This window comes from Neophocaena asiaeorientalis, unplaced genomic scaffold, assembly GCF_003031525.2.
Source record: "Neophocaena asiaeorientalis asiaeorientalis breed wild unplaced genomic scaffold, Neophocaena_asiaeorientalis_V1.1 scaffold118, whole genome shotgun sequence".
Classification (NCBI taxonomy): domain Eukaryota; kingdom Metazoa; phylum Chordata; class Mammalia; order Artiodactyla; family Phocoenidae; genus Neophocaena; species Neophocaena asiaeorientalis.
The window spans coordinates 10842015-10865565 of record NW_020175528.1 but is presented as its reverse complement, the minus strand read 5'-3'; the positions used below and the strand labels follow the sequence as shown (position 1 = coordinate 10865565).

General features: G+C 42.1%; 1 protein-coding gene across 1 annotated transcript in view; it reads right to left on the bottom strand.

Moving 5' to 3' along the window:
- Positions 1 to 1767: 1767 nt before the first annotated feature.
- Positions 1768 to 23551, bottom strand: part of MED12L (mediator complex subunit 12L) — a 313136-nt gene continuing 291352 nt past the window's right edge. The window contains exons 39-44 of the mRNA XM_024769070.1: positions 21155 to 21244; positions 19264 to 19496; positions 17684 to 17840; positions 14946 to 15023; positions 4565 to 4646; positions 1768 to 1884 (exon numbers count right to left, since the gene is read on the bottom strand). Coding sequence (XP_024624838.1) covers positions 1832 to 1884; positions 4565 to 4646; positions 14946 to 15023; positions 17684 to 17840; positions 19264 to 19496; positions 21155 to 21244 — 693 coding nt within the window. The 3' untranslated portion in view covers positions 1768 to 1831. The remainder of the gene's footprint in view (positions 1885 to 4564; positions 4647 to 14945; positions 15024 to 17683; positions 17841 to 19263; positions 19497 to 21154; positions 21245 to 23551) is intronic.

Sequence of the window (23551 nt, the reverse complement as noted above, 5' to 3'; positions counted from 1 at the left end):
ACTTCATGAACTCTAAGTATGACTCTCAAGAGGGAAAAAACCAAAAACCAAAAAAAAAAACCCTGATATACAAAACCAGCTGAAATGTCAAGATTCATCTTCTGAAAGCAGATAGAACATGTTGATTTAGTGAAAAGAATGGTCTTTAATGTTTTGGCAAAGTCTTTTCCAACCCAGAGTAAACATGAAATGAGCGGGCTGGAGCGAAATCGTTTCACAGTGTACAAAGCAGTTCACATGGATGCTGCCACAGCAAAGTAAGCGGACATGTATTTGAGGTCATTTGCATGAGTCAAATTTTGCAATGAGTAACTCACCTAGGAAGATATAAATTATTTATATAATGATTTGCAAAGGAAATGATCTACTAAAGTTGTACCAGCTACATTTAAAAAAAGTAGTTCTACATGGTTTGCTCATTATAGACAAATCTATTCACAGTATGCTCGACTACGTTACATGTAAATTCATATGGCAAAAGAAAATGAATTAACACAGAACATGGGAAAATATCCCCCACATGTTTTAAAATGCCCTGCAATTTTCACATTCAAAATTTTATGCATCTAAATCTAAAAAAATATTATATGGAATACTCTTAAGTTACACAAACTGATAATAATTTACTGTATTTTTCACTCTAATAGGAGCAAATTACCACATACTTGAACAAAGTTAAAATAGTTACTATTTCTTTATAATAAATTTGATGTATAATTTACTTTACTTGTGCTTTTTGCACCAATTTATAAATACAGTATATGCAATACACAACCAAGACAGACACCAACATTAATAGTTAAATTCAAAATAGCAAATACTTACCATACAAAATAAACAGCAAATACATCTCTTATGAAAACCGGAGCCCCCCCTGGACTTGGGGGCCAGATTCTCTGGAAACCATGTCAAGTTTGAGCACTGTGGAATCTCAGGCCAGCTGCGAGATTTTTTTTCTCAAGTTGGCATAAGGTTCAGGAGAACCAAAACTGGACAGAGTCATTTTTGCCAAATCTGGCAAATAATTGGAACAATTCCACTGTGGTTCGTTCCGGCCTTTAGAATTTACATGTTGTACCTTCACAAAGACTCTGGTCAATGATCTCGCCACTGAAAACAAATTTAGTAGTACAGCTACTTCTAACAGGCTTCCACGTACCTTAGGGTGGCTCTCACAGAAGCCTTGGTTTAAGTTCTTGGTCTAAGAAGTTTAAGTACTAAGCAACAATCTGTTTCAGCACCTTTTGACCACAACAAAAGCAAAGAAAAATCCTACATAAATAAGAACAAAGTTCATAAAGTGCTTAAGAAATTACAAACGTTTCAAATTAGAGCGATGCAAATAAATGTCCACTTTGCCACCAAGGGTGAACGCAGAATAAATGGGTCGCTTTCCTGTCAAGATCTGACATGCCTTTCAAATCAGTAGTTTGGTCCGGCACAGTGTGCAAAAAAAAAACCCCCAAAACCGAACTTCATCATTAATGAATCCATAAATATTTTAAATCCACCATAATCCATTCTTTCTATAACTACGAGATTCAATAAAAGCACCAATTTCAAAAGGTCTGCTACCAAACTCTTCCTGGCGTAGGCCCACATGATCCACATTTTTAAACCTACTTTCAAATTGAATGAAACAAAACCAAACCACACCTTTTCCTTTACATTTTGTTTAAACGCCTTTGTATGAAATGTAGCGTAAAATATAGGAAAACGCCAAAGAAATGAAAGAACAAAGGGACGTTTCTAAAGGTGACTAATGCATTAAATGTGATTTTCTATTTTTCAGTGCAAACAAAAAACTTCATGTCTTTGTCCTCTTCCAGACTCAGAAGTGTGAAGGATGCCCGTAGGGCGTCACTCCTTGCTGTGGCTGGTTACCTAATGAGAAAAAGAAAATCCAATAAAATTGCAGACGCAAAATTATGCCACAGATCGGTGGCACGCTCTTGTCACTGTTCCTCTATTCCTGAGGCTGGTACTGAAAGCAGACTGACTGGTCAGGAAGTATAACACTAGCCCAGACACCTGTGCGGCCAAGGTCTTAATACCACTGCTCGATTCATTCTGCAGAGGGGCCACCTCTACATCAGAGTCCCACAACGGCCAGCAAGAGGCCTTGGGATGAAGGTCATCGGCCCGTCAAAAGTCTGTATCCCTGAGCTAACAAACGTCTCAATACTAACATAAAAAAGGACTGTAAGTATCATAAAACATGAAAAGTTCTGGAAACTTCATAAAAGCACATCAGAGATTCTACTTTGACACTGACGTTATAGTAGGTGAGAGAAGTAGCTTGAAAGGGGCAATTTTCTGCAAATGGCCATGGATAGATACATCAGAGAGAACCGTGCAAGAGTATGCATGGGAGAGAGGCTGTGTGTGTGACGCGAGTGTCTGCCTGTGCACGTGTGTCTATGTGCACACCTGGACAAATAAAGAACAGTGAGTAGGTTCAAAACAATGACACAGGCTTAGAAATAGCTACTGCTTGCACAACTCTGGTGGGACTATTCAAATCCAAAGGCCCCATTCACACGGATTATGGCAGAAATGCAGTGGGCAGCTCAGCTTAGTTGCCCTTATTCAACAAAGGAGGCCGGCATCACTGCTCATGTCAGGCATCAGACTATATGTTGTGGTCAAGAGGTGGGCTCTGGAAGGAGACAGTCTGAGTTTTAGTCCCAGCTGCTAGCCGAGTAACCTTGGGCAAACGGGAAAATGTCCCTGTTCTTTAGTTGTTTCCTCATCTGTAATACGGGAATAGCAATAACACCTCGGCGCATGAGGTGGTTTAGGAAATCAAGTGAATTAATAAATGTAAAGTCATGGGTCCATGACTGGACCCATGGTCCAAGAAAGTACTCCAGAAATGATGGCAAAAAATTCACTGGTCCAAGAAAGTGCTCCAGAAATGATGGCAACCCGCCCCCCGCAAAAAAAAACAACAAAAAAACCTGCATTCTGTGAGCCCTTGGAAATAGGAACCAAGAGTATGCTCCCCAGATAGGTGCTACTCCATAAAAATCGTAGGTACATACCTCCAATCACTAGAAAAAAAAATTAAAATATAACATGTTGTCTCTACCTTAAAATTATATTCTCTTTAGCCATGCAAAAATATGAACTCTTGGGACTTCCCTGGTGGCACAGTGGTTAAGAATCCGCCTGCCAGTGCAGGGAACACGGGTTTGAGCCCCGGTCCGGGAAGATCCCACATGCCGCGGAGCAACTAAGCCCGTGCGCCACAACTACTGAAGCCTGCGCGCCTAGAGCCCGTGCACCACAACGAAGAGTAGCCCCCGCTCGCCGCAGCTAGAGAAACCCCGCGTGCAGCAGTGAAGACCCAGTGCAGCCAAATATAAAAAAATTAAAAATGTGAACTCTGGAGCTGATGAAACACAGTGAAATTTAAACCACACGTGTGTTTAATAGACCACACCGATTGAACAGTTCTTGGAAAAGACTGACATGACTTAACTGAGGGAAATATTTTTAAAGGAAAACAAGAACAACAACAACAGACCTTGGTTATGCCCTCGGAGAGACACAGGGCATAAGAGAGGTGTTCCCTCTGCCCAGGAAAACACACGGACAGCAGCAGGCAGGAAATTAAGACTAGAGCCAAGCTGCCCCTCTCTCTCAGTCATAAACTGACCCTTTTCCCTACAATCTTCCACCAGAGCCACACCACTGCCTTCAGAACTCGCTGCTCATCGCTCTGTACCTCAGAAGCACAGAATCGAGAAATTGCTAGTCTCCCTGCTTGCTGTATGGATGAAAAACTGCATGACCCAGATAATGGTGACAGAGTTGGCAGCAGAATTTAGGTCTCCTGACTTCCAGGCCAATATTCTTTGCATCACAGGGGCCTCGCTCCCACTTCTAAAAGAGTTTGCCCATCCCGTGACTCCAGCACAGGGCGACTGGATTCATGGGAGCAGGCTGCTGGCACTGGGATGAGGTCCGATGAAATGGGTTGTCGGCATGCGCCCTAGAAAGGTAGCACGCCAGCACGGCAGCAAGATTAACTGGGGAGAAACACTGTCCTGCGATGCCACCTGCCACGTTACAGGTCTGGATTTCTCTTAGTCGCTATCAGGAAGGGCAGGGTGGTGCCGTGGTAAGAGCAGCCATGGCCCTAGTGACCAGGGGATAGGTCTGGTGCTGGCCTCTCCATATCCGAGTCTTGGGGGCAGGGGGGGCACCTATCCTGTTCCATCGTACACTGGAGGGTATCAGCCAAGTTGCTCTCTGGGACATCTAGCTTTATCAGAAAAGCACCTGCCGTTCCACAGGGCCCCCAGCTGGAAAGAAACATTCCCAGATTCAAAGAGAAGCAACAGGAAAACATCCTCGCTGAACTCAAGGAAAAGACTGGGCCTTTCCCGGAAAAGAAGCATTCAAACCAACACCAACAAAATGAGAACGGCCTGGACTTAAAACGAACATGAAAACGGCACCAAGGAAGACAGTTTTTGAGGAGCTGCCACCTGTGTTTTGCTCACTGGCTTGTTTTTCACGTCCTGGGAGCCATCTGTTCCTGACGGAGGGTACTTACTGGAAAGCTGCTTCTGGAGCTGCCGCACCAGAGCGGCTGTCTGCTGCTGTTGCTGGGTCTGCTGCAAGCCTTGCCTGGGAAACTGTAATCCAGAGAAAGGAGGGAACTCAGCACTCAGCGCTCAGCACAGACGAGAGCAGAAGGTCTGCAGCGCACTTTGAAGCCCTGCGCAGGACCACACCCAGTGCGCCGACACTGATCTTCAGCCAACCCTGGTCGACACCTGGGCGTAACCTGAAAGTGCCCCATCCATTCCAAAACCCGTCTCCGGGGGGTGACCTAGCCTTTGCTGGGAGAGCCCTGAGGAAGGAACCCAGCCGTGCCCAGTGGTTCACACATTCTTGTTACCTCAGCCTTCACCAGCTGGCTAGTCAGTATCACCATGTTACAAACCATTTGCATCAGCAAACTGAAAGCTGTCTGGTGGGAGGATTGGGTCAAGCACCACAGGCCTGGCCCTGGGCGAATGGAGACAAGAGCGTGGTGAGCAGCGCAGGGGCCTGGACTCATCTGGGACTGCTGCCTGATGGAGGATGAAGGTCGGGAGGGGGCGAGTCCAGGGAGGCACCAAGGACCACACGTTAAGGCGGTGCTGCCTTCCAGGGTCGTACACGTGCCGGCATAATATGAGGGCCCAAGTGCCCTGGTTCTAGCCATTAAGTTGATATAGGAAATCGAGGTGGTTACTCCAAAGAGGGGAAAAAGAACCTATTTGGCGGAAACAAAATTACCTTTGATTAAAATCATTCATGGTGCTGATTCACCTTTTCCTTGACCTTCAAATTGCAGACTGTCACTCTGTTCTTCCTTTTCGTTTTTCCTTTCTGTCCCTCCCCACCTTCTTTCCCCCTGGCTTATCACTGTTGTAGCAAAGGATGTGTTCTGATGCAAGGATATCTTAATCAGATACACGTCGGAATGAATTAACTTACCTCCATAGGCCCATCCCCTACCCACCTGGCTATGGAGTGCCGGCCCCCTGGCCTCCCGGCCTCTAGTGAGGGCAGGGGCACTCCCAAGATTGCAGGACAGGAGCAGAGTGAAGTCGGGAGGGAGCAGAATAAAGTATTGGGTTTGGTTTTTGTTTTTTTTTTGCCAATTTCCTTCCTACTGGGTCTGTGCTGGTGGAACGCATCTCACCCTGGGATGGCCATGGCGCCTGTCAGCGGCCCTCTCTGTTTCTTTCCTTCTTGCCCCTCTGGGACCTGGGGGTAGTAACTGCTTCCAGCCCCGGCTGTTTCGTCCTCCTTAGTGTCCTTTAACCCTGCCCATACCTCTATAAATAGTCTTCTTTTAAAAACTCAATTACCCAATATGAGTGCAATATCTATTTCCTACTCAGAGCTTGCCAATATGGTTGAAAACAGCCCAGGACCGTAGTTAGGGTTGCCAGATTTAGCAAATGAAAATACAGAGTGTCCTTAAATGTGAATTTCAGATAAACGATAAATAATTTTTTGGTTCTAAGTATGTCCCAAATATTGCGTAGGACAAATACTGCATTTAGTATAAGTATGTCCCATGCAATATTTGGTACATAATTCTACTAAAGAGTTAATCATTGTTCACCTGCACCTCAAACTAATTGTGAGTCCTGTATTTTATTTGGCAATCCTAAATTAGAAGGCATTGCCGGGTTAATTCTTTTAAAACCGAGTATTTGGCATGACCACTGGCTCTCAACTATTTCTCTCCCATTAGACTATGGGTGACTGCGGACAGACTTGGGCTTATTCCCTTATGTAGCCCTAGTATCCAGCTTGCCAGGCACATAGTAGGTGCTCAATAAAAACGAACAGAATCACAAATTCTAAAGTGCCTTCAATTTCCAAATAACAAGGAAGGTACACTTCCACTAAAGTTACTATTTTTGCTGATACAAAGCAGGAAAATAGCACTTTTCCTTTTTTTTTTTTTTTTTTCCTATTGCCCAACTCAAGAGGAGAAAAGAAAACAAAAACTCATCTTTCATTGATGTGGAAATGTTAGTAAAATAAGAAGAGCTTTCTTTCCTATTCAGGGGTTTCCACACTTATTTGGAAATATCACCCTATTTTTTATTTTTAACATCTTTATTGCAGTATAATTGCTTTACAATGGTGTGTTAGTCTCTGCTTTATAAAAAAGTTAATCAGCTATACATATACATATATCCCCATATCTCCTCCCTCTTGCATCTCCCTCCCACCCCTCTAGGCGGTCACAAAGCACGGAGCTGATCTCCCTGTGCTATGCGGCTGCTTCCCACTAGCTATATCTATTTAACATTTGGTAGTGAATATATAAGTCCATGCCACTCTCTGACTTCGTCTGAGCTTACCCTTCCCCCTCCCCACGTCCTCAAGTCCATTCTCTACGTCTGTCTCTTTATTCCTGTCCTGCCCCTAGATTCTTCATACCCATTTTTTTTAAATCTTTTTTTTAGAGTCCATATATATGTGTGTTAGCATACAGTATTTGTTTTTCTCTTTCTGACTTACTTCACTCTGTATGACAGACTCTGGGTCCATCCACCTCACTACAAATAACTCAATTTCGTTTCTTTTCATGGACGAGTAATATTCCATTGTATATATGTGCCACATCTTCTTTATCCATTCATCTGTTGATGGACACTTAGGTTGCTTCCATGTCCTGGTTATTGTAAATAGAGCTGCAACGAACATCGTGGTACATGTCTCGTTTTGAATTATGGTTCTCTCAGGGTATATGCCCAGTAGTGGGATTGCTGGGTCGTATGGTAGTTCTATTTTTCGTTTTTTAAGGAACCTCCATACTGTTCTCCATAGTGGCTGAACCAATTCACATTCCCACCAGCAGTGCAAGAGTGTTCCCTTTTCTCCACACACTCTCCAGCATTTGTTGTTTCTAGATTTTTTGATGATGGCCATTCTGACTGGTGTGAGGTGATAGCTCATTATAGTTTTGATCTGCATTTCTCTAATAATTAGTGATGTCGAGCATTCTTTCATGGGTTTGTTGGCAATCTGTATGGAAATATCACCCTACTTATTTAACGAAACCTAATATGGTGCTAGGTACTAGGCGATGTTCTAGACATTATAGGTATACATTAGCCCATTTAATCCTGACGTGGAAAGACCTATCCTAAGTCTCTCATCTGAAGTCCTTGGGGCAGATGTGTTTCGGAATTCAATGCCTATCTGACTTAACTATGAAACATTCATAATACACAGACTAATCAAGGTCTACGAAGTACTCCATAATCAAACATACTAATTTCTGCAGGAAAATAAATAGTCCGATCAGGTAAAATAAATGAAAAGAGCTTCAAGTCCATTCAGGTGAGTTTTTCCTACCAAAGGAATTCAGGTCAGGTTTGCCTGTTCAGTGAAATTTCAAAGAAAATTTCCATTTTTAGAGGTGTCTGAATTTTGGAAATAAATATAAGGGATCGTGAACCTTTACTGCTGTTATTCTCACTTTCAGATGAAGAAACTGAGGCTCTGAGGGCTTCTGTCATTTGCCCATGATCCCTGTTTTAAGTACTGGGGCGGGAATTCAGACAGGTTTCTGGATTCAGAGCTCAATAACCATGATCCAGTGCTATCCTTAGTTAGAACTTTTAGTTTCCAAATATTAATTTATTTGAAAATAATCAAGATTTTCTAAATGGCTGCAAAGGCATCTAATCTTAATTTATCAGCTGATTAAAGGTACACAGTGCATAAATATTTAACATTCATTTATTCAACAAATACTTAGCTGCCTTCTTTATGTTCATTTAAAGTCTGCTTCAAACAGAGTAATTTATAGAACAGAACACCGTAGTGATCTGTCAGATTCCTTATTTTGAGGAGTCAAGGTGGTAACTAGGTGCCCAGGGAAGCTTGTGTGTGTGTGTGATGGGGGGTGGCGAGGGGAGTGATGGGTGGTCTGCTGGATGGCCTTAAGACACAGTATGCCTGGGGGACCGCAAGAGTCTACTGGGGTATCTGCAAGGTCAAAACCATTTTCACAGTAATATTAAGGCAGTATTTACTTTTTTCACTTTCATTCTCTCGGTTGTATACAATGCAGTTTTCCAGCTGCTACACAGTGTGTGACGTCGCAACAAACTGAATGTCTTCTATTAACTCAGACGTCAAAGAAAGCTTCGAAAATGTAAAACGATGTCATTCTTCTAAGTTTTCATTTTGATAAATAGGCCTACTTTTCATAAAAATTTTATTTCTGTTAATATGTAATGAGTGGCTAAGGAATCATAAAGCCACCAGGGGAAATGTGAAGAGTCATCCCCCTAGGGTCCTCCTAGGCTGCTCCAGCACATTTGTCCCTGAATTAGAATTTCTGGGGCAAATGTGCTGGGAACCTGTATTTTTAAATGGTTCCCCCCCACGGGTCTGATGCTTGGCTAGATTCTGGAATCATCCCTGTTGTTGCAGTTGAAACTTTTAATTTACCAAAACAGGTCAATAAATAGGTCAATTGAGGTTTACTAGAGGCCCGAAAAAACACAATCTGTGTATACTGAACCTTCGCCGCGTAAGTGTGATAAGTGAAGAGGGAACGAGTTTTCTGGACTCTCTCCATACAGGAGATGGTCCCAGTTTCTCTTACCCCTGTACCTTTGCAGATGTTAATCCCTCCTCCTAGAACACCCTTCCTTCCCCTTAATCCTACCCTACCCACTCCTAAAAATCTTACTCCTCCTTCAAAGATCAGCTCAAGCACTCAGTGACTCCCTCAGGCATCTGAAGAGTGAATCACTGCACCCTCAGCACTGTGTAGATGCCTTTATTATGAAATATGGCATAACAGGACAATTGCCTCTCTCTCTCTAGGGTTCTGTGTTTTGAGCTTCTCGGAGGCATGAGCTGTCCCAGGCTTCAGCTGCAAGCACAAAACACAGAGCTCGGTAACGTCAGTCACACACCAGCCAAGGTGGCACAGTCACTCTCCAGCAAACCATTCTCTGCTGAACTGAAAAAGTAATTTAAAAATGTATTTGATGGGGGCTTCCCTGGTGGTGCAGTGGTTGAGAGTCCGCCTGCCGATGTAGGGGACACTGGTTCCCCAAAAAAAAAAAAAAAAAAAAAAAATGTATTTGATGTATTTTGACCAGTCCCTGTTGTGACAACACATTAATTCAAGAACACTTAACTTTTCTACTCAATCATTACTAAGGTAAAAATGCATCACTAATGAATCATTTCTATTTAAATAAATGTCACTGAATCTTTTTTGTCTCCGAATAGCTGACTTACGGTGGCTCATCCTTTTCAGCAGCAGAAGCAGACACTGACTAACCATGACCAGCAGCAGCAGGGCTGATTCAGTTAGTGATGGACCTTTAGCTGCCTCAGAGCTCCTGTAGACATCTCACCCTCTGAACTGTGTTTTCCTTTGCATATGGATAATGGGTGGGGTTTTTTCCTTCACTGCCGTGACATCCAACAAATGAGTTATCCAAATCCAGGTACTTTTCCGGATTCCAGGGACACCAAAGTGAGTAAACACAGTCCTTGCCTCCTGCCGCTGTGTCCTGACACCTGTGACTGCACCATCAGTAAGCAAAGGAACAAAGTACCAAGGCAACATTTAGTTTAAACCCACACTGCCGATTGACAGGATCCACAGACAGATCCGCCTTCCTCTGATGGACAGAACACAAATCTTCACCCATATCGGCTTTAGCACAATAGACTGTAGCACTGCCCAGGGCCCTCCACTGGGGGCCTGGACAGAAGGACTCGTGCTCCGGAGGGCACACTCAGAGGGGACCAGCAGCTGGTGGATTTCAGAGTATTTAGTATGCATTCATTTGCAAGTTAACTAGCAACTTCAACCGAGCCTTTCTTTTCTTTTTTGATCTGCACATGGTATTTAGTGGAGGGAAAAAAAAAAAAAAAATTAAAAGTATCTGGCCTGTTACCACAAATCTCCCAAGAACGTCTTCCCCAACCTCCTTCCATAAATACTACTTCTCTTTTCTCTTCAAAAAAGAAAAAAAAAAAAAATTCCAAATTCATGCAAAGGAAGGCAACCTGGCTCGATAAAGTTCTATGGACCGAATTTCTTCCATTTGAAAAGGAGAATAAAATTTTCTGGCTAATTCTGAATTCCAGAGGCATCCTGAAAAATTTCTCAATTTCTCTGACTGCAACATATGAATTCCTTGAGGAAGATTATATGGCAATTCTACCCCACCTTTGACTAAAAGTTAATGCAATTATTTAAGTAACTACTGCTGCTAATTATGCAAATTTTTTAAAGTATATGTTCAATATAATATGATACTGACACAAGGATCAGTCAATTTAAAAAGCCAACTTTCTAAAGCTTTCTGTTAGCATGTTTTCCAGGTCACCCAACTAGGGCACCCTAAGTTTATGATGAAAAGATATGACAGAGCAGGATGGTGTAAACATTATTTTCTTAAAAGCTGGAAGCAGTTTTAAAGAAAAAAATCGTGGCCTGCTAACATAGTTGAGTCAATTTAATCATAACAACTACTCATGAGCTTTAAAAGTATTTTTCAAGTCAAGAACCATAATTTAGACCAAAGCTAAAGCTAGAGATGTCAAATATAATTCTCCAGCAAGGGCACCCATTCTCTTTCCAGATGCTCTTCCTTCACAGAAGATAAGTGACTTAAGTAAGCAAATGACAACTCCAGATTTAATTTGGAAGCACGGGCTTTTCTTACACTTCCTTTTTCTTCACAGAAAAGTTCTCTCTGTTTTCTTGATGACCCTTTCTGAAAAAGCACTAGCTTCTGTTCTAAGTTAGTTTTGTCACTTAGGTTCACACTTCTCATAGCAGTGACCAACCTGCCTATAGGGGTGTTGATGACCACTGTCCCACAAGGCCCAGCTGCTGTTGTCAACAAGGAAACAGACTGACAAGGAACTAGTCAAAAAGCAGTGAATCAACTGCAAATGGCTTTCGAGGTCCCCTGCGTTCAACCTCCTCCTCCAAAGCTTCCCAAACTTCTCATATTCCTCTTGACCTCTGTTACGCGTTAAATTATGTCCCCCCCTCAAAAAAAAAAAAAAAGATATGTTGGTGTCCTAACCGTCAGTACCTCAGAAAGTGACTTTATTTGGAGATAGTCTTTACAGAGATAGTCAACTTAAAGCGAGGTCACTAGGGTGAGACCTGATGACTGGTGTGCTCATAAAAAAAGGGAAATTTGGACACAAACACATATACAGGGAGAATGTCAGGAGAGGATGATAGGAAAGATCCGGTGGTGTGTCTACGAGCTGAGGACTGCCATAGATTGCCAGTAAACCACCAGAAGCTACGGGAGAGGTATGGCTCAGGGCTCTCAGAAGAAAGCAGCTCTGCCGACACCCAGATCTCGGACTTCCAGCCTCCAGAACTGTGAGACCATACATTTCCAATTGTTTAAGCCACACACTTGGTGGGACCTCGTTACGGCAGCCCTGGCAAACAAATACAACCTCACTAATGCTTCTACTACTTTCCATTTGACAGCTTCCGATGATTCTAAGCCATCTGGTGGCAGGAAGCAAGCCTGGCATGTCATCGCTGTGCTCCATGACCTTGGGCAGAGGGCCAGCCTCCACTGTACATACTGAGTAAGCACTTGTCAACTTGTGGCTGTCGCCAGATAGCAGGAGGGCAAGTCATGAGGAAGATGGTGGCTGTGTTAGCACCATCCCTCCTCCCTTGAGACTTCATGAAGGGCAGCTGTGAATGAATCAGAGCTGGCGTCTCTTCAACAGCTGGCTCACCACTCCAGTCTCCAGCAAAGAAACAAACAGAGGAGGAAGAACACTGGCCAGTAACAAAAACTGGATCTGCTGGAGATGTTTATAATAAATATATTTATAACATCTATAATAAATCTTAGAACTAATAAGAAAAGGAACAGTACCTAATGATAAAAAGAAATATAATATTTTTGTTAATATTGCTGAGGCTCTCTGGTATTGCTCTTCTGAAGATATACAATTAGAACATTTTTCTTATACTTCTATTTTCTTTTATTGTGAGAAGACAGAAAAAAAAAGAGCAACAGAATACATATCAAAATATCCCCAGCAGCACTACTTTTGCAACTGGAAACAATCTAAATGTTTAACAGTAGGTGGTGTGGTTGAACAAGTAATAGCAGAGCAAAAGACAATGGACTGACTTCACAGCTGTTCAAAATTACAAACATGTGGACTAAAAGGATATATAAATAAGTATGCTGTAATAAAAGTATGCACAAAAAAGAAGAATTATGATAATGCAAAAATCCAAGATCACTGACAATCCCTATAACTTCTAATTCTGAAATTACCTGAAATCTATTACTCTAAGCGATAAATTCGCCCATCTTAAGACTTATGACACAACATGCCTGCCTTTGTACAAATAGCTGCTGCCTAGATTATAATATATTGCTCTAATACAATCCTACCTTAAGAAACTATGCTAACACATATATTTGGAATTTAAGAAAAAAAAATGTCACGGAGAACCTAGGGGTAAGACAGAAATAAAGACACAGACCTACTAGAGAATGGACTTGAGGATATGGGGAGGGGGAAGGGTAAGCTGTGATGAAGCTAGAGAGAGGCGTGGACATATATACACTACCAAACGTAAGGTAGATAGCTAGTGGTGTAAAGCAATTATACTCCAATAAAGATGTTAAAAGATTAAAAAATATATATATATAGCTCTAAATATCAAAATAAGACACTATGCTTCTCAAGGCAGCTTTTTAAAAATTTCTGCTTAAAAGAAATTAAAAAGCCATAAAAAGCCTAGTGTGCATTTTACTATCCATTACGATTACCGTGGATGAAGGTCTTTGTTTCTCTGGAACTACTTTCCTATGAATACACTGGGAAACAATCGTGAGCCTGACCTCACTGACCCACTCAGGCCCTGGGATGGAAGTGTCTTAAGCCAGTGAGGGAAATACAACCTAGTGCATTAAAACGTGTCCATACTGTCTTAGAAGTCAAAACTGAATGTGCGATATATACTCGCTACACAGCAAAAATTATTAAGTATTTATGACACTATTAGGAGAGTAGAAAGGTACTAAATTCTGCTGTACGAGACATGCTTAATTCCAGTGGAGCATGGGGACAGGGTCTCCCCTCAGTTCTGCATAAGCTGATCATCTGCTTCCAATCGTAACGAAGAAGCCTGAAGGCAACTCCTACCCTAGTCCTGTAAATTTAACTTTGTGACAGAATCAAATGTTTCTTTTTTTATCCTACCCAAAATAACGATTACATTTCATGATAAGGAAGAATTTCCTTAAAAGTGAAGATCAAAATGGCCAAGGCAGAGGCTTAAAAAATATCCTCAAGGTGTCCTATTCCAGTCCTTTTTGGGCATTCTCAGCCCTTTACCACCTAACTCTACTCTATCCCTGCTAATGTACTATATAGCCCGGGCCATTCTGTTCCTTCTTTACTACAAATTGAAAAACCATCTATCTTTCAAATCCTGTCCTGGAAAGAGTCTACGTCAGTATTTTCCAAAGTGTGAGACACATGCAGTAACACAGCTCGTCTTAGGGGTGGTACTCACTCAACTCATGTTGCTGAGCTCCCTGCAGAGTCGGTATTTTTACATTTATTTCCAATGCGTGACAAGTGATGTGACCACTACCACTGAGAGTAGTGATCAAATGCTTCTTTTTAGAAAACATTTATTTAAGGAAATAGGAAAAGAGGCAATTTAAGGACAAGTAGCAGGTAAGTAATAAAGAAGGGATACGGCACTAGCAAAAGTAAAAAGTACTGAGGCTTGGACCACGTTGATTGGTGCTATGCATATAACATTTCGAAATTTGACTTACAAAGCTACAGAAGCAAATTATAAGATTACATGAAAATTTCATGAAATTATATGAAATGAATTACATGAAAATTCTTGCAGCAAATGCTAACTGGCTAGACTCGGAGTTTCTTTTACATCAGTAAAGTAATATTTTAGAAAGTACTCTCATGCTTCTTTGGGATTATAGTGAAAACTCAAAGCCAAGTTAAGATAATCTTCTAAACATATCCATACTAAGTTATCATTCTAACACTGTTTAGAATAAAACTTGGTTTCTCAATATAACTATTTAGTCCACGGAACGGAAAAGTCCGAAGAAATTTAAAGAGGAAAAATTACATAACCTGCTGAACCCCAAATATTTATTTATACCTTCTAGGAAAACAAATATACTGACTACAACAGTAGCACAACCCTACTCTGATGAAGTGCTGGGGAGAAACGGCTAGGGTACATTTAGGCTTTTTCAGTTCTTAACAATCTCACGGGACATGAAAAAATGCAATCTGCCTTTAAAGAACACCACCAAAAAAAAAAAAAAAACAAAAGGGAAAAAGGAAGAAGAAAGCCACATGTTTGGTTTCAGAACACCAGGCCTTACCAGAGGCTGCTGAGGCTGCATGGTTTGGAGACCGAGGGTCTGACCCTGGGGCTGCGAGGACTGCTGGGGCTGCTGCATCTGGAAAGAAAGAAAAAGAATTATACGTGTGAAAACAGGAGGTGGACGTCCGTCATTCCAGTTCCCTGCCCCCATAGGCCTTTGATCTAATCAATCTGCTCCAACAAGGATGACACACACCTGCCTCCTCCGTCTTTGTCTTCCCAAATACATCGTTCCTCCTTCAAGGGCAAGACCTAAATCTCCTCCGTGTGCTTCCAGACTACTGCAACCCCAGGGACCTCTTCTTTGCCAGTCACAGTGTTCACAGTATAAACCACCCTACACTGTCCAGGGACATGCCTTATACTCACTGTCTTAATTCATTTCATGCCATTTGCCCTTCCACATATTTCATCCCACCTTACGCTCTCAGGTGAGACAAGGACTGCTCGCTAGTTATCTTTTTGTTCCCTATGGTACCCAGAGGAACTCTTGAATTTAGATTTTTTTTTTGAAAGGAAGACGTAGATGTGAGAAGTTCTGGCCTAAATTACCAGCATAAAATCATAAATTGTGTCCGTGAACGCTGGCTCAAATACACGGCTCTTGGAAAACACTTGCAAGTCACAAAAGAAACACAGACTAGACGTCCACCGGGGGGAACATCACAGAGGAGAGGAAAATATTAAGAGGTGGTTTGTCTCAGTGACCTTTAAAGTCTCCTCCACCCGAACGCTTCATCTCGAGGATGACAGCACCAGACTTCTTTTCAGCCTCTGCATTTTTCCAACTTGGTTTGCATACTGTCCCTCAAATTCTTTGTCTTCTTTAGGGTGCGGTAATCAATAGTTATTGCCAGAAGGCATTTTTCACTAAGTGACAAGGGTCATGGATCTGGAATCCTAGCTGAGGTGTGGGCAGGCCACTCCCAACATGGACCAGAAACACAGCGACTGCAACAGGAAGCCAATTCTCCATTGGGCTCTCTGTGAACCCTTTCAGGAAAAGTCACCCCAACTTTGTAATTCTTAATCTGTTCCTTTATGGAGGTAGTCAGTCACCAAAAAAGGAATAAGTATAATTCGGATGCAGAAGCAAATCATTTTTCCTTATCTCCCAGGAATGTGTTGGTAATGCAAAAATTATCAGAAGGACACACCATGTTAATTGGGATAAAAAGTACACATTAACCAATAAGGAAGGTTTTCAAAATTTATAGCTTGAAAACAATGCTAGTGTAAGAAAGGAAGTGGTAAATAAAAAAATAATGTAATAACTTTCCTTGGTGATCTGGAAATGAGAAATTTTAAAACAGAGAGAAATATAAATATCAGTCCTAAAAAATTCTGAAACATATACTTAGCACTTGGGAAAAAAATTATTTTAAGAAAATATCACTATGAGTATTTATAGTCATAATAATGGTAATATTACCAAATGGGTACTTCACTTGCATTTTCGTATTTAATTTTCACTACACATTTAAGAGGTGGGCACTATAATTAGTTCCATTTTATTCATGACAAAATTAAGGACTAGAGGGTTTTTGACCACGCTGGAGATTTTATACATGCAGTGAGTGGGACTGGCCATCTATAGGCCACACTCCCTCCTAAACCAATTACCATATGTTGTTCAACTTTGTGATACAGTTTTTTCCACGTTTTAACAGGCAAAAACTGGGATGCAATTCGTGGCACCTTGTGACTGTGAAACCCAGTTTTGTTGAAGATTTGTGGTGGCTTTGGTCTGTCGAAGTGTTGGCACTGCCAACCAGAATTTTTTGGGTCACACTGAATTCAGACCTCAAACCCACTTGAGCTAATGGTTCAAATATTTTCTTCCCACCACCAGTGTCAAGGATGAGACATGCAAGTTCCTTTGCTGTCCTTTTCTGCATGACAGGTTTATTTCTCACTGACCTCATACAAAGAGTATGGCCCTTGGGTACCCCAGTTCTACTAGAGTTCCCATTCTCGGTGCTGCTTTCTTTTCCTTTCTTAGAAATACACAAAAGGACAGTACACCTCAAGTTGGACTGTTGATGAGATTAGAGTCCACTGTACAGACTCATCAGGCAGTTTCCAACCCAACAACACAGGATAAGCTTGCTAATAATAAAGGCAAATGGAACGGATAAACATAACAGCCTATATTCCCTAAACAAGGGAGGGAGAAGCCGGGATGTGTTAAGGGGAGGAGCCCTTTATCTAGGAGACTCAAATATTTATGACAAATAAGTGAAGGACAGCTCTCTGGATTCTACCAGAGACAGGATGAAATATCCCTTTGAAGTATCCTACCTACGTAACTCCAACTTCGCAGTCCAATCAGACTAGAGGTGTTAAACAGAAAATTTTTTGGATTACAGACCCCTCTAGAAATCTGAACAAAAAAAACTCTGGATGGCTTGACTGTTTCTAAAAAATACACATGTAAGAAATTTTGAACTCAAATTGCATGGCCTCTAGTTAAACAGTGACTGAGGAAGCTGAGGCTTACACTCTTAAGATAAAGGCATCCAGCTCCCCTCCCGAACCTTTGTGAAAGGGCAAGGATGGTCTGCAAAATGTACTCTTCTGTCCACGACCTGGCAGATGCACGGAGAAAGGAAGACCCCTGCCGAACTGGAACTAAATTACCCCAGTTAGGTCCCAGCAATTAAAGTCTGAAGCGTCTGTTATGTCTTATGACCGCTGAGGACCCCACACACATTGCACTCACTCCCAGCTCCATACCTGGAGGAGCCTCTGCTGCTGTCGCACCTGTGGCTGTCTGGGCCTCACTGGGTCCTGAGACAGGGACACCGAGGGAAGGTTTGGATGCACGGAAGTCAGCACCGCATCCAGTCCTCCACCCACCAGAGGGCTCTGCTGAAGCGACTGATGATTCAGTCTGGTCAAGAATAAAGAACTTGTTTTCAGGCCCAAGCATACTGTCAAATGTTTATAATCAGTGCCACTGGCACACCGCACACACTCACAAAGAAACCGTCATGTTCAGTAATCACTATGTACAATTCAAATGCAATAAAGACCAGTGGTTAAGGTAACCTAGATTCCCAGGGACACATGGTATCACAGGTATTCAGACAGCAAACGGCACAGGTGGGATTTAAACCCAGAACTTCGGGGCTCTGAAGTTCAAGTTCTTAGGCAATACGCTATGCTGTCACTTATTAGACAAATAATAAACACGGTGCATGTTTTCCAAATTCATGTATTTTCCCACGTGTTACCAACGACCCTGCCAACTTTCCAAACAGTGATTACTTAGAGTTGACCTGCAATCTTTGATGGTAACACACGGGAGTCCAGCTGCTGTCCACTGTAGTGCAGCAATCTGCATGAAACTGAGTTCTCCTAGACCAACGCCATCCAACAGAACTTTCTACTGTGACCGAAATGTCTCCACCTGTGCTGTCCAATGAGATAGCCACTGGCCACCAGGACCAGCTGTATCATTTCTGGGTCTCAGTGCAAAACAAGAATGCAGGGCTCTCTGATCAAAAATCAGTAATTATTTCAAGCGGGTGACAACAGAGCATTACAGTCAACCACGTGGGTCTTCTAAACACAGCGCCCTACGTGACTGTGCAGGTCACACACCTTCGAAGCTGGCCCTGCTGGCCACGTGTGGTTAATGAACACTTGAAATGTGACTGGTGTGTCAGAGAACTGAGGAGCTTCAATTTAACTTTAATTAGTCTAAATTTAAATAGCCCACGTGGCTGGTAGCTGCTATAATGGACAGTGCGGTTATACACTATATACTACATCTACAAGATCCAATTAAAGCAAAAACTGAGTAAGAGTCTTTTCATGATCTGGTTTTGCCAGCCATTCCTGAGGTGGAAAAGGTAGAAACTAAGATATGTGACAAAAGTGTTACGGGCACCGTACACAGCGAGTATTGCAATCACAGGCTTTGTGGCTCCGATCAACATATTCTAGTAAGGCACTGCTAAGGATAAGTAACAATTTTTAATCTTAGATATTTATTGCCAAAAAACCTTTTTAAAAGAGGAGGAAAAAAAGGAACATTGGCGCTAACATAGTGGTATCATTGAAAAATATTACACAAATACTATGGGAGATGTGAGTCAAACAATAAGGGACTTGAAAGGAATAAACAAGATGGGGCACTGCTTCGTTTGAACCACAATCTGGATGCTGCTGAAGATGAGATGACGATGAAAATTATATGCAAATATGCAAGCTCATAGGAACAATTCTAAAGCACCATGTCCTAGAAGCAGCACGGTAAAGGCGAGAATTTGAGTGTCCACCACTGCCATCATTACTTCCACATGCATCACCTCTGAGAGCCACTCAGGGGCTGCAGGTACGGCGACGCCTGCTGCTGAACGTAGCCACTCGGCGGCTGCTGCTGCATCTGTCTGAGTCTTTCCATTAGCGCCGGGTTGGAATGCGCAGCCGGATAGGTTCTGGAATTATAGGTAGGAGACAGGACCACGCTGCCAGCCTGCTGCTGAGGGGTCTGCTGCAAAGGCATCTGCGTTCCGTACATCGTATAGCCCTGGGGCATGGTCTGCAGGCAGGCACAAGGAAGGAAGTCAGCGTTTTGATTTGCCCCCAGCTTTCCTATCGCTAAGATATCGAGGGCAAAAACAAAGCCAGGAGGGGTCCCCTGAAATTCGCCGTTCTCAAAGACTCTTTTTCACTCAAAATGTGAGGAAGATCACTCTGGAGGCAGAGAGAAGAGCCCGAAAGTTATACAATGAGCTGTTTGCATAATGATTCACCAGAAATGTCAATTAAAGAGCAAAAGGAATCCTCACTTGGTTAAGAGATCAGTTTTAAGCTCAGTTGCTTATTTTGAGGAAAGGAAGGGCAGGTTTCTGCACAGAAACAATCAGGCAAGCCTCTCTACCTTTAGTGCGCAGATGGCATCAATGTTCAACGGATCCCAAGCATCATTAGTGTTGTTTCCAAAATTCACCAGAAGAGTTACTCATGCTCATTGTAAATTAAAATCACGGAGCACACTTTCCTTGTATGTAACTACACTTCCTCGGAGCTAATGCATTTGTCTGTAGTGACCAACCAGCTAACAAGAACAACAACAACAGAAACGATCAGTTACCTGAACCAGAGAATAAGGGTGTCATTGGTGACTATTCAATAATCTCTGGTTCTGGTTGGACTGCAGCCTGTCTCAGCACTCTACCAATAACCGTTAATATATGAGCGGCTGATTCTCCAAATCTTGACACCCAATGGAAATGAAAAGCTGCAGGTTCTGCTGCGTCAGTCTACAATTTACAGAAGAGTGCTGATTACAGGAGAAGAGGACTGCTCTTCAGGTCCTCAAAGTACCACATTTTAAGGTAGTTGAATGGCTCTGACTTGGAAGACAGAGTGAGGGACGATGACCTTCCCGCAGGCAGCGTGCAGGGATACAGGCCGTGTGGCTCGGTGCCTGTGAAGGCCAACCTTGGCCTTCCTTTCAGCTGTGGACACAGTATGAACCGCTGGCCTAACTAGAGGCCTTGCCAACATCCCTGGCCTCCTGATTATGAGAGGGATAGAGTACAAGGATATGGAAGCAGAAATGACAAAACTATTAGAAAAAAATAGCTCAAGATTTGCATCACATTAAGGCAAGTCTATCATTTGCTGAATAACTACTGTGTATCTATCTGGTGCTTTGCTAGTTCCATAGGTTGTCTTAAATCCCCACAATGTTCATCTCTATTTTACAGAGAAGGAAACCAAGACTCAGGGTAACTCGCACAATGTTACACGGCTTGTAGGTTGTCAGGAGTTTTGTCAAGGTCTGATGCCAAGGCCAATTATCTTCTTATTCTACCAGGATTCCTCTTCGAAGCTATCTTTGGATATCATAAATTCAATCATGAATTACATCATTATACATTATAACATAAGTACCCTGGCTGGGACTGTTCATCGTTTCAATATCTACCATCATCATTAATAGAAAGGTATGAATTGATATTTCTGATTCAAGAATTTCCTAAAATGTTTCATGCCCTTTAATCAATCCTGAGACTTGTTTAATAATCACTGGAAAAGATTTTTTTTTTTGAAATGTCAATTATAATCTATAAGCAGAAGTGACTAAGTTCTATACCCCATGAGGGAATTGATACCCTACTTACCTAGTTCCCCCCTTCAAATAAAGAGCATTAAAAATCCCAGCAGCACCTACAAAGCAAACATGGGTACCTGTGCTTGCTGCAGACCTGGATACTGGGGGAGCTGAGGGGAGGGCCGTGCTTGAGCAGCAAAGAGAGCAGCCTGGTCCCCCGGCTGGCCCTGGAAGACAAAGCCGAGGCGGCTCTTGATCATAACAGCAAGGGCATGATCCCCCCAAAACCCCTGACACCGCACCCTATGTGAGAACAACACTTGCAGATTCCAACCCGCATTGAATACTATCTCTCCTCAATTTCCTATTAACAGTAGAGATTGCTGCACTTATTATTTCTTCCAAAGACGACTACAGATGTCCCCAATGATCACACATACATAAACACAAGCCAAAATAATCAATGGTCTGCTCATCAGAGAGGCTCTGAGTCAGCTTCCCTGTACACTCCAGGGTACAAATGTCCCTCTAGAGTAAAAGGCATGAGTCTCTAAGTGTGAAATCTGAAACCACAGAGTTGCCTCATCCTGTGCCCATAAAGTAAGAGAACACGTGGTACACGCAGATGGCATATACTACCTTCATGACTTTTTAATGATGTTTCTTCAGAGGGACCTAAAAATTGCCTATTTAGCCATGTATGCAAGGGATGAATTTGGGATCTCTTATGACTCTCAATATAATCAATTAAAATGTAATAATAAGTTAATATCAAATACAGTTCTAACCCGCTACAATGTAAAATAAAACCAATTAACATCTGTTCACCAGTCTTAATTTAATACATGTTTTGGCCTGAGGAAAAATAAATATATTCCTAAGAGCAGCTGTATGTATTTTACATTTTGGCGGCAGAACCTATTTCATAGAAGCTTGCGGTATTAATCACAGAAGGAGGCCAAGCTTCCGACCACCCCTTGGTTTTTTCAGGACTGACTAATAACAAAGAAATGGGGTTTATTCTAGGATATTTCACCACTGTTTTATATCACAGATGTCCTCGTTTTTTTTAAGTGCTAAGATACAGTTACATTAAAAACCAATTTTAATGTTCTGGGAAAGTAGTGCAGATATGTCTGGCAGGGAGAAAGGTATAAACATTTAGCTCAAGAGGGAGAACACCAACAATTATTAAGCATCTATTATGTGCCAGGGACTGGGCTTCTTGTTCTTATTCCCATTGCCTCACAGGAACTCTGCAGGGAGGGGACATCATCCCCATTTTCTTCAGGTAGGAAAAGCCAGGCTCAAAGAGCCTAGGTAGCTTAGCGAACTCACCCAGCTAGACCTGGCTAAGCCATGAGTGCTCAGGTAGGTCTGCCTCCAAAGCCTAGGGTTTCTTCCATTATGATGAGATGCCTCCATATGTGATATCAAGGATGAAAACATTTAAAATTTCATTTGGTGCTTATTCTTTAGGGACATAGAGCCTTGTAAACTCACCCCGATAAGAAACCAAAAGGAGATTCTTTATTAAGACTTGTTAATGAGATTTTGAAATGAAACGTATACATCAGATGGTGAAGCCTTTTCTCTGATCCCCACATAAAATCACTCGAGGGCATTTAAGAAACTTCGGCCTCTCCGAAGGTGGCTATCCACCCATACGTGGACCAAACACAAATTTCTGGGAGCATCTACATGTAACAGCTTCAACAAGAATCTAACTTTCCAGCGTAGGGTACCATGAAGGTACTCTGAGCCTTTAGCCGATTAATCTAAGTGCAATTATATCTCTATTTGCTTAAGTCTAAGAAAAATAGCCCAAACTCCCTCTAGGAGAGCTCATGCCACGGGAGTGTGGCTATCTGGAGCCTACAAGTATTGCCCCAAAGTATCCAAATGGCCCTTGATCCTCCAAACACTAAGCCAGGGAGTCATTAAATCAACCAGATCTTTACATGCCGCTCCTCGACTTGGTGCTCCTCGACAGCATTGTCCAAGGTCCCTGAAACATATACCGCTGTGCCTCTTGGTGGGGATAAATATATGTATATTATCATTTTTACAGAAGAAAAGAAAAATGAATTATTTCTGTGAGTTAGAATCTTGAGATCCCTAAGTAGTCTAAAACACCCACGCCCTTTTTTGCCTTGGAGGGAAACAAGATGCCATGTGCCTGTGACAGAGGCATGCGGATACATAAAATAGATGTTTTTTAACTCTTTACTCTTCCTTTGCTTGTTGAAGAACCTTAGGAAACAAACTATGACTTATATGTGGTGGTGGATCTGAGTTACTGTGCAACACTCTTTTATTGACAAAGAACCGTTGAGATTTTGGAAATTTAAGAAATACGAATTAAAAAACATCTACATTTTTAAAAATCACAAAATTAACATTCAAGGAAAAACACTATAACTTTGAAAACAAAGCAAGAAGAAAGGGGTGAAAAATTTCAAATCAGTTTTACACTCTAAACTTCACGTACTCTTCAGTGAACCATTTTTAGCCTAAAGGTAAACTATTTATTT